Genomic DNA, 11,939 nt, shown 5'->3' with positions numbered 1-11,939 from the left:
TAAATTCTTAACATTTAGACTCTATTAATATAAGATAAGAAATATAAAAAGCTCAAAAACCCAATATTTATGACATACAAATTATGTACGGTGGTAGACAATTATATCAATGTAATGAAGACGACTTTTTATATTAGTTTTAATTGTCAACAAGCTTCTCTCGAATTATAATTTTACAAGTAAAAAAAAACAATTTTCTAATCGACAGCTTCTCTTTGTTTCCATATTTTCGTGTATCCATGCTGTTTAAAGGCTTGATATTAATTAAAAATCTTAATCGCCTACTACCGTATATAAATTAATAATATATTTATTTCACATTTTTATCTTTTCAACCATTTGACGCGTTTATGTTTAATCATGAATAAGCACACTTTCTTTCAAAGGAATTGAGTCTTTGTCACAAACTCTAATTTTCTAATTCCTGTTTCTATGCAACCCAATGTCGTAGACCTTAGATATTTCAAACTATGAGTTATGTTAGATCTAATAATCTCAGTTTGAAATATCAACGGTTTACACCATCAGCTAGCAAATATACAGGGATTCTAAACTGTAAGTTTGTGGCAAAGACTCAATTCCTTTATGTTTTAAAGTTTAAATAATGGTGGTCACGCACAGTGCTTAGATTATACTTGAACTTTTTTCAATGGATGAATGGTGGTCACTAGTCCTATACGGACATCCATTTTCATTCATTCTTGGCAAAGTTTCAAAACACTTTTTGGGTTGGTCGAACTTTTTATCTAACCATCTCAAAAATATAAAACTTTCGATTCTTATTCTTTTTATAATAATATTCACTGTTTTGTCTCTGTAGTTCTTTCAAGGACGAGTTTAATGTTTAAACGGATTCAGGTTTAAGATATCTCTCAGATGGTTCTTGTCTACTCCCCTGAACAGTCTGGACTGAGAACTGCTCCGTGTGTCCGAAGGTTGAGAGTTTAGGTCGAGATGAAACCTTCTTCTCCTCCTGGACGGGTCTGGAGCTCAGCACTTCAACAAGGTTGGATTTAGAAGCTCCAGGTACTGTCTCAGACATGTGTCTCCCTGATGACGTGAGAAGCTCCTGACTGGCTGCTCGCTGGATTTGTGTGCACTGAAACTGGTCGTGAGGTTGCGCGCATCGTTTAGGGAGAGTCTTACTATAGCTGCAGTTATATAGCTCTAGGTCTCTATTTGTCCTTGTCACGTGACCCGAGGATATCAAGGATATTGCTTGTTCTTCCCCGCCGGTAAATCTAGAGTTGCTACCTTGAGAGAACGAATCCGTTTTCGACAAATTGTCCGAGTTATCATACCAGACAGATTCTAGCGGAACCCGTCTCTGGTATCCGGGTTCTGGTATCTTGGTTTGCTGTTGAATCAGGCTATGTTCAGGCTCCTCAGATAGTTTCTTTCTCTCAACATCATTCGTCATACAACAAATTATACTTTTTCGCCGGACCAGAAAACAAACCCAAAACCAGATATTTGCAGAGAGCAGAAGAACTCCGATACACATGATAAACAGGATTGTGCTCTGCGACTGTATAGAGGATTCTCCAACCCTAATCATAGATCCGTTGCTGGGTAGAAGGGATTTACTGGCATTACAAGGGGTTCCTGCTCCAAGCTGTAAACTATCATAGGCCAGGTTGGGTTGAGCTTGATCCTCCTTGGATCCTGGTAGTCCTCTGTACTGCTTCCTAGGAGTAAGGTTCAAATTAATATTCTACTCTGAAACAAGGAAGATTCTTTTCTTGAATTTATGAATGAATAAATTCAAATAAATTCAAAAAAGAAAATCCTTTTAGCTTGAATTTTGTATCTACAATTTGAACACAGAGAATGACAATAGTCTAAGAATAATAATTCTTCCTTCTAGAGCAATTACTTTGAAAAAATACATCTTTTGATCGATAAAGGTCTCTTAAATTTTTTCAAATTACTTTTTTTTGTTTTTTCTTTCCTTATGCTATACAGGAACGTAGCACAACTATAATCAGCACCGTCAAAAATAAAAAAACTGATTTCTACGTCTTATGGGGGGGGGGGGGTTGCGAAAGGCGGAAATATAAAATACTCTGTGAAAATACATCTAATAGAAATATGTTTGTGAAAAGTACAAATCGATTTGACGTGAACAGTCCCATTTAACTAGATAGAGAGATACAATATTTGATGTGAACAGTCCCATTTAACAAAATAGACAGATACAATATTTATCGTTTACAGTCCCATTTAACAAGATAGACAGATACAATAGTTGATGTGACGTGAACAGTCCCATTTAACAAGATAGACAAACACAATATTTGACGTGAACAGTCCCATTAAACTAGATAGACAGATACAATTTTTGATGTGAACCGTCCTATTTAACTAGATAGACAGACACAATATTTGATGTGAACAGTCCTATTTAACTAGATAGACAGACTCAATATTAGATTTGGCCATTCCCATTTAACAAGATAGACAGACACAATATTTGATGTGAACAATCCTATTTAACAAGATAAACAGATACAATATTTGATGTGAACAGTCCCATTTAACTAGATAGACAGACACAATATTTGACGTGAACAGTCCCATTAGACAGATACAATATTTGATGTGAACCGTCCCATTTAACAAGATAGACAGACACAATATTTGACGTGAACAGTCCCATTTAACAAGATAGACAGATACAATATTTGATGTGAACAGTCCTATTTAACAAGATAAACAGATACAATATTTGACGTGAACAGTCCCATTTAACAAGATAGACAGATACAATATTTGATGTGAACCGTCCTATTTAACAAGATAGACAGACACAATATTTGATGTGAACAGTCCCATTTAACTAGATAGACAGAAACTATATTCTTCTTACTAGGATATTCTTAAGAGAAATACTTCAGTATATATTCTTATTTTTCTAGCATTGACGAAAATAAATAATAAATGTATTGAGGATATATTCGGAAAAATAAACAACAACCCCATTATTTTACCAGTATCCCCTAAATATAGAAAACTATCTAAAAACAATGAGTATCTAACTATATTTATCTATATATATGTGTATGCTTTGTAGTAATTAAATTGTGAAACCTCTTTAAACAACATTCAAAATAGAAATCTAAAAAAATCACGCAACCTTGTACCAAAATCATATTAAAATGGATTAGGTTTGATTACTGGTTAAGGCAATTTCATGGAGAATTTCCGCGGCTTGGACATGAAAGGTAACTGAGAGCTGCGGCCGCGCACTGAAGCATATCAAATTATATGCTGACATTTTGGTTTTGGTATGGCCGCTGCAGCCACCAGAATATGTGCTGCGCACACTTTTCAAAAGTATAATGATTTTCAGCATTTCAATGTCAATGGTGTGTGATTTTGCTATTTACATATCAAATGTAAATAATTTTTACATCTTTACTATGGATAAAGAAGTAAAAGCTCCGGGTATGTATCTATACCTGGGATGAAGAAGAGAATGCTCTGGGTATGTATCTATACCTGGGATGAAGAAGAGAATGCTCCGGGTATGTATCTATACCTGGTATGAAGAAGAGAATGCTCCGGGTATGTATCTATACCTGGGATGAAGAAGAGAATGCTCCGGGTATGTATCTATACCTGGTATGAAGAAGAGAATGCTCCGGGTTTGTATCTATACCTGGGATGAAGAAGAGAATTCTCCGGGTATGTATCTGGTACCAGTACAAACGTCGGACCCACAAACGTCGGACGGTACAAACATAAGACTTACAAACGTCGGACAGTACAAACGTCGGACCAGTACAAACGTCGGATCAGTACAAATATCGGACCAGTACAAACGTCAGACTGGTACAAACGTCGGACGAGTACAAACGTCGGACGGGTACATTTATAAGGAAAAACGTCGGACTAAGGAGGACAAAATATATTTGAATTTTCAGATTAAAATGCTTGTAAATTTGCAATTTTCTCTAAAAAAAATTCCCAATTTTTTTTTGTTAAAAATTCCTAATCTCACAAAGTCTGGATACATGGACGAGGAGACTGCTAACTATATTGAGGTCAAGCAGGGGGGACTTGACCTACTTGATTCAAATCAGTTTGAATATAGGGTTACAAAGAAGAAACCCAACAAAACCTATTACCAATGCATTCAAAGGAAAAACAATTCTTTAAAATGACAAGATTATCAGTTTCCTGGGAGAGCATACACATGACAGTGATCTTTTGAAGAAATGAGTACGTGAAATAGAAAAACAAGTAGTTAAAGAAAGCTCTGGAAATAAAGCAATAAGTCCACGAACTGTTCTTGGAAACATCTACAACATCGGGTTGCAAAGATAAAGGGATTAAACTGTATGATCTTGTAGAATTCATAGTTTGAAATTGTTTAATACAATGGTCCATTCAAAATCTACCAAGTCCGACGTTTTTTCTTATAAATGTACCCGTCCGACGTTTAAACTGGTCCGACGTTTGTACTAGTCCGACGTTTGTACTGGTCCGACGTTTGTACTGGTCTGACGTTTGTACTGGTCCGACGTTTGTACTGTCCGACGTTTGTAAGTCTTATGTTTGTACCGTCCGACGTTTGTGGGTCCGACGTTTGTACTGGTCCCATGTATCTATACCAGGGATGAAGAAGTAAATGCTCCGGGTATGTATCTATACCTGGGATGAAGAAGTAAATGCTCCGGGTATGTATCTATACCTAGGATGAAGAAGTAAAGGCTCCGGGTACGTATCAAAACCTTGAATGGAGGAGAGAATGCTACGGGTATGTATCTATACCTGGGATGAAGACGAGAATGCTCCGGGTATCTATCTATACTTGGGATGAAGAAGAGAATGCTTCGGGTATGTATCTATACCTGGAATGAAGAAGAGAATGCTCCGGGTATGTATCTATACCTGGGATAAAGGAAAGAATGCTCTGGGTATGTATCTATACCTGGGATGAAGAAGAGAATGCTCCAGGTATGTATCTATACTTGGAATGAAGAAGAGAATGCTCTGGAAATGTATCTATACTTGGGATGAAGAAGAGAATGCTCCGGGTATTAATCTATACCTGGGATGAAGATGAGAATGCTCCGGGTATGTATCTATACCTGGGATGAAGAAGTAAATGCTCCGGGTACGTATCAAAACCTTGGACGAAGAAAAAATGCTCCGGGTATGTATCTAAACCTTGGATGAAGGAGAGAATGCTCTGGGTATGTATCTATACCTGGGATGAAGAAGAGAATGCTCTGTGTATGTATCTATACCTGGGATGAAGAAGGCTCTGGGTATGTATTTATACCTGGGATGAAGAAGAGAATGCTCTGGGTATATATCTATACCTGGGATGAAGAAGAGAATGCTCTGTGTATGTATCTATACCTGGGATGAAGGAGAGAATGCACTGGGTATGTATTTATACCTGGGATGAAGTAGAAAATGCTCTGGGTATGTATTTATACCTGGGATGAAGAAGAGAAGCTCTGGGTATGTATTTATACCTGGGATGAAGAAGAGAATGCTCTGGGTATGTATCTATACCTGGGATGAAGAAGAGAATGCTCTGGGTGTGTATCTATACCTGGGATGAAGAAGAGAATGCTCTGGATATGTATGATCGGATCCAGATAGATGAAGCTTAGGAATTAGTTTCAACCAGGTCGCCATAGGTCTAGGTCTATAGTGAACCTCACTGGACGGATCCAGATCTAAAACATTAAATTTTAGTTAAACCTTGTAATCTATATTCATCTTTCTCTCTATCTATCCTACCTAGCTCCAAGTAGTCCTGGTTCTGTAAAGAAAACCTTCTCCAGGTGGGTAATCCCATATGTGAGTTGAAGAGATCTCTTATACTGCTAGGACTGTTTGGATCCCTAAATAAAGATTTTGTAATTCCAACTAGAATTTTTTCAAAAAGTAAAAATATCAACTTTTTGGAATTACAGAAAAGACGTACGATATTTGCACAGTTCGAAGGGAACGGATTCAGTTTTGTATCAATATCAAATTTAAAACAATCTACTAATATTTTTAAATTTGTAATTAAAGATCAATACAACAATAATTGTTGATTTAATTGAATGATTTCAATATCTAATATATTGTTTTACTGCCGTTTATATTTTCTAACATCCCGTAGTTTCTTTACTTTACTACTTCTAGACGTACAGCAGTTTTGTTCCCCTTTTCTGGAAACAACTTTTATCGTTTAACTGTGGATTTATAAGCCACCATTTTTTATTGTACTTCATAGAACAACTATTTTTGCGAATTTTTCAGTTTGAATTCATAGATTTTCAACATCTGAAAAGTCGACATTATTTCCCGGCAAAATTGTTCCCTTTCGACCGACCATAAACCTTCCCCGGGGTCATGTAAGTTGCCGCAAAAAAATTAGACACATTCTGTGATTTCAAACAAAATTTTCTGTATTTTCTAAATGCTTTCTGTTAGTTGTATATCACGAATATTAAAAATAAAATTCTAAAATATTAATTTCCCTTAAAAATTGTTATCAGCAATTTTATAATTGTTTATATAAATTTATCATTACTAGACTTAAATATTTCTCAACGATATCGATCAAATTATTAATTCTAATTTTCCTGGCTGGTTTCTAACTTGTTATTTTATTTATTAGGTCACAAATTCTTTATTTAATGGGTTTATGTACAGAAATAACCCCGCAGTTTGAAGGGATACTCCCCCCCCCTTTCCTCCACAGGTTTGAGGTAAAAGACTCAAAACAAATAAATAATATTTTACTTGTTTTTCTGAACATTCTTAAAGGGAGTGTTCGCGAACAATGAAAGGGGGTATATGCTTAATGCAATTAATAAGCGCTTTTGAGCGCTACTAATCTTACTTCTATCTGTTGCGTCTATAAGGAGAAAATTGTTAAAAACGACTTACACCGAAGAACGCAGCGTCCATACAAATTCGGAAAGATGCAACATTCAACTCGGATCGTAAACAAATCAATTTAATTCCAAACAAAACATTCAGATATTAGAAACAGCAGTCATCAATTATTTTTCGACGCATTCGTATATAGTTAATATTTCATAATATTTTTGATTTTTTTTAAAAAATAATTTTCGCTGGTGCTGGACTTTTGAACATTCCTGGAAAATATGAAAATGCCGTCTTCATTATCAAAAATCCTCGAAACAGGAATAAATTTTTTCAAAAGTAACTCTCAGATCATGAAAAATACAAAATATTAATGTTGCATATTTCTGAATCGGATGGACACTACGTTCTTCGGTATTAGTCGTTTTTAACAATTTTCTCCTTATAGATGTAACATCAGATAGAAGTAAGATTAGTAGCGATTAAAAGCGCTTTTTTATCGCATTAAGCCTATACCCCCTTTCATTTTTCGGGAACACTCCCTTTAATACAAATATCAGGATGTAGTGAGAACCAGAATGAGAACGAATGTCGGTTTTGTTTTTCTTCTTCTTATTTCCAATGGTTGATAGTGAGAATTTGCTAAAAGATTGTTCATGTTAAGAACACATGCTTAAAGAGGAAGACGACGATAAATTCCACATTTTTCTGGCTCTCACTGTTATATGGAAAGATATAAACCTTATAAGTCATAAACATGGTTTTGAAGGAAAGATTTTGCATTTAAAGAAAGTAAAGTTACATCTTTAAAATCAAAGTTAGATACAAGACGATTTGGTTCTAAAATATGCATTTTTTAACTCTACTAAGAACATTCCTATGGTTCTCCCAAGTTTCCCAATAAGAATTTATGGGAAATCGGACATGATGGGGTTCCTGAGTTGTAATCAGACATACTAACAAGACAAACAAAGATTACTACTTTATATATATATAGATACCCCCCCCCCCACCTCTTAGTTTTATTCCCACTCATGACTGACGGGGTTAAATGATTTCCAGAGTTTATATTTAATTATTCAAGATTATCTTCAACTTTGTTTTCGAACTAAAATTATAAAGTTGCATTTATATAACGTTTAGATAGGACTCAATCATACGAACTTATATAGAGTAGAAACAGCATTAAATTTAGCTAGGTTACGGGATGCTTCATTCCGTGTGTTGTTGTTATAAGGTTTGGGAAAAAGCCAGGCTTTAAAGTTTATATTTGGGAAGTTTTGACTGTGGAAACTGTGAAATTTGGAAGTTGCTACTTGGAAAATTCAATATTTATGATACCGTCACATGGAAATAGGAATTGAGTCTTTGCCACTAAATAAAATATTCTAATCCAATTTATTTTTTCAACCTGATATTTCAAGCTTAGATAATTCAATCGAAAAGAAGTGATAGTTTGACACATCTAAGATCTACGCCATTGTGTTGCAAAGATATAAGATTATCAATTCCTTTGGATGTATATTTGGAAAGCTGTCATTTTGAAAATTGTGTTCTTGGAAGTTGCACTTATGAAGAACATATTTTGAACATTAGCATTTGATAATATACAGAGAATAATCTATTGTACGTTGAACCTACCCTGAGTGAGCGAAGTTAGACCAGTATGTGAGTATAGTTTGAGAGACTAGAGCTTGTTGAGGAGAGGAGAAGGGTCCAGATATCTCCGGAGCAAAGGGTAAACCAAACACCAAGGAGAGAAAATCTCCGCCCTCCGCCCTCTCAAACTCCTGCAAGATATTAGTGAGGAGGGATACAGTGGTTGACAAATTAAAGTGGAATAAAAAGACGATCTGAAATCAATCTAAAATGTATGAACAGGATGTTCCAATTCGTCTTATATTTTAGAAAATAAATTCCAGGCAACGCTTTAATGTAAATTAGATTGCACAAGCATGAGTTTTTCAAAAAAACGGTTTACCGTCTTAGTAGATTATAGAAAACTAGGTTTTTCAGATAGTTAATAACAATTTTGGCTTTTTACCGATATTTTCGCAAATTCCTCATCTGAAATTGACGACTTTTTATAAATAATAAATGTCGGATTTTTTTCCGAGCATCGATCATCTTTGACGGTCCATAAAACTAGAATTTTGATATTTACTTTTCTTTTTCTTTGAAGGCAGAGAAAACTTTTAAACTTTCTGGTAATGACGTTAGCAAGAGAAAATTTAAATTACGAGACTTGAAGTGGGATCAAACAGATTCTTTTATCTTTAATATGATTCCTCTTTGGGTATATTTCAGGTAGGGTTATTTTTCCTTATTATTCGAGTCTTAAACTATCAGTTTAAGAAATTTAACATATTTAAAAATGTATTTTAATTGTGAACATTTGCTCTTTGTAAACATTGTAAAAGAAAAACAAAATAATCGCGGATTTTATAAAAAAAATTCGTGTTTTTTTTAAACTTAATGAAAATCAAATTTTGTTGGAGGCTAGTTTTTGAAGGTTTGAACATCCATATACCTTCCCTGTGGTCACGTAAGGTTCCTCAAACAATTTGGGCGCGGTCGGTTCAGCAGTTTTGAAGTTTATTGGATACCAACAAACAGACAGACAAGCAAAGTATATATATAGATAATCCTGTTCGTTAACGAATGATCGATTTTTCTTTGTTCAGTCAAAATTGCATTATTCATGAAAAAAACTGAAAGAAACAAATGTGAAATACGCAAGATTTCGTTGATTTTTGTGAATTCATTGAAGCTAACGATTCTAGAATATCTTAAAAATGGTTACACTGCCCGACTCTAATTTTAGGAGAGAAACCTTAGATGATTAAAATTAAGAAATACAAAAGTATATTTCTCAACATTATTAAACAATTTAGTCTGAGAGCAAAAAGAATTAATGGAAATGGAATGAAATAATTACTTTTTAAAAGAAAAAATTAAATTTTGATGAGAACTCTATTTTCTTCTTTTCTTCTATATTTACAGAAATACTAGAAATGTGTACCTTAAGTTTATGTATGTACAGGAAGGCCTGATAACCTGACTCATTAGCCCAGTTCACCGTTTCTACAGCTGGGCTCACGTACAGTTTATCTATAACAGCTGTACGTGCCAACTCTACTCTCCTGCACACAGATTTTATTTTTGTATATTTTAACACAAATATGGTGTTTACGTTTGAGGTAAAAACAAGAAATAAGAACTCCATATTCTTGCTTTGTTATTTTGTTATTTTGTATCTATTAATGAACTAATGAAATATATTACCTGAAGGGACTGCTCCCTGTGAAGTCCGTGTACTCAGTTTCAATGGCAAAGAATATTTCGTTCACATGATAATCATAGCAGTTTCGGGCTAAGTTTCGTAGAATACTAAATATATAAACAAATTATTGGGAGTAGGCGGTATACATCAAAACCCACCACCGATAAAAACTTTCCTTTTTTCTTCCTTTGCTTTGAAAATGTCATAAAATACTGTTTTTTTTTTCTTTCTCAAATACTTTATTAAACAGCAAAACAAACAGAATTTTATAAATTTATAAAATTATAAAGTGGCTTGCTCGCCCTATATATTTTCAGATAAAACTTTTAAGAAATCAGCAAAAATTATGGATTTATGAATTTACAAAGGGACTTGGTCGCCCATTATATTTTTAGCTAAGTAAGTGAACTTGATGATAATATATCCAATGAAAGAAAAACGAAAGAAAAGACTTTAAAAAATCAGCAAAAATTATGGATAAGGGATAAATGCATAAAATACTGTTATTTATAAGTTAAACTATGATTGGTTTCAATGTTAAAGGTTTCAAAGTGAAGAGATGATGAGTTTTATCCCCCCCCAGACCTTACATATCACAAAAAAAGTATTACTAATAAACTAAATCTATTAAGTTGAAAAACTCTGGCTCTTTAACTTATTTGTTGTATATATTAATCATCAATACATCTACACTGTATATCAATGATATATCTATATTGTGAGGTTTGCACTCTAAATACATATAATCCATGTTTAGTTCCGAAACAACATATCATCCAAATATACAAGAAATAATTTAAGATTTAGGGAAAACTATCTTTATAATATTCAAATGTTTTCATTGCAAGTCCAAACTCGTTTTACAGGTTATCTTGATCCAATCAGCATTGATGTATTTTAGAAATCAAAGTTAGGCTTTAAGAAAATATTTTTTAACGTATGAAACATTATTTTATAGTAGAGACCGTGTCTGAGTTCTGCTCCGTTGTGATCTAGAAGCAAAAAAGCCAAACCAAAAAAAAAATAATCCAGCAATCTGAACCTTACCTATTCTTCTCGTGAGTTGAAATCCCATCCCTGAGCTGAACCGAGGAGAAAAGATTTATATCTTCATTCTCCGATACTCCGACAAGTACCTGGAGAAAACTATTTAAATCTAACTTGAACCTAGAAAAAACCCGAACCTAAAGAAAAGTATTCAATATAACCTAAACCTAGAGAAAAGTATTCAAATATAACCTAAACCTAAAGAAAAATATTCAAATATAACCTAAACCTAAGGAAAAGTATTCAAATACTAGGCTTTTACGGCGCTTCGCGCCCATCTTCTATTTAAATTGTGAACATGTTCATTTTGTTTACATTTTAAAACAAAGAAGAAAAAATTTTGCGGATTTTAAAAAAATGTTCGCGGATTTTCAAGAATTTAGATTTTTTTTACGAAATTAAAAACCTTTAACACACATTTTTTTAATTTTTACCATTCATAAACCTTCCCTGTGGTCACGTGATGTCCCACAAAAAAATTTCGGCCCGATCGGTTCAGCCGTTTTGACGTTTATTGGATACAAACAAACAAACAAACAGACAGACAATATACTGTAATAGCCTTGTAGGGCGCTTCGCGCCCATCTTTTAATTTATTTCTGAACATGTTCTCTTTGTGTACATCGTAAAACAAAACAAAAAAAATTAGCGGATTTTCACAAAAAAATTTCGTGGATTTTCAAAATTTTCAAAAATTTAATGAAGATCGAATTTTGATGGAGACAAATATTTGAAATTTTGATCATTCATAAACCTTCCCTGGGGT

The 11,939-nt window shown here is 33.9% G+C and overlaps 1 protein-coding gene across 1 annotated transcript in view; it reads right to left on the bottom strand.

Moving 5' to 3' along the window:
- Positions 1-482: 482 nt before the first annotated feature.
- Positions 483-11,939, bottom strand: part of LOC111694968 (neuroligin-4, X-linked) — a 35,995-nt gene continuing 24,538 nt past the window's right edge. Inside the window, exons 9-15 of the mRNA XM_023464067.1 lie at positions 11,174-11,262; positions 10,129-10,233; positions 9,866-9,986; positions 8,485-8,633; positions 5,761-5,864; positions 5,570-5,696; positions 483-1,688 (exon numbers count right to left, since the gene is read on the bottom strand). Of these exons, the coding sequence (XP_023319835.1) occupies positions 845-1,688; positions 5,570-5,696; positions 5,761-5,864; positions 8,485-8,633; positions 9,866-9,986; positions 10,129-10,233; positions 11,174-11,262 (1,539 nt within the window). The 3' untranslated portion in view covers positions 483-844. The remainder of the gene's footprint in view (positions 1,689-5,569; positions 5,697-5,760; positions 5,865-8,484; positions 8,634-9,865; positions 9,987-10,128; positions 10,234-11,173; positions 11,263-11,939) is intronic.

This window comes from Eurytemora carolleeae, unplaced genomic scaffold (assembly GCF_000591075.1).
Source record: "Eurytemora carolleeae unplaced genomic scaffold, Eaff_2.0 scaffold66, whole genome shotgun sequence".
NCBI lineage: Eukaryota > Metazoa > Arthropoda > Copepoda > Calanoida > Temoridae > Eurytemora > Eurytemora carolleeae.
Note: the sequence above shows the minus strand (reverse complement) of the source record. Positions and strands in the feature narration are given on the sequence as shown.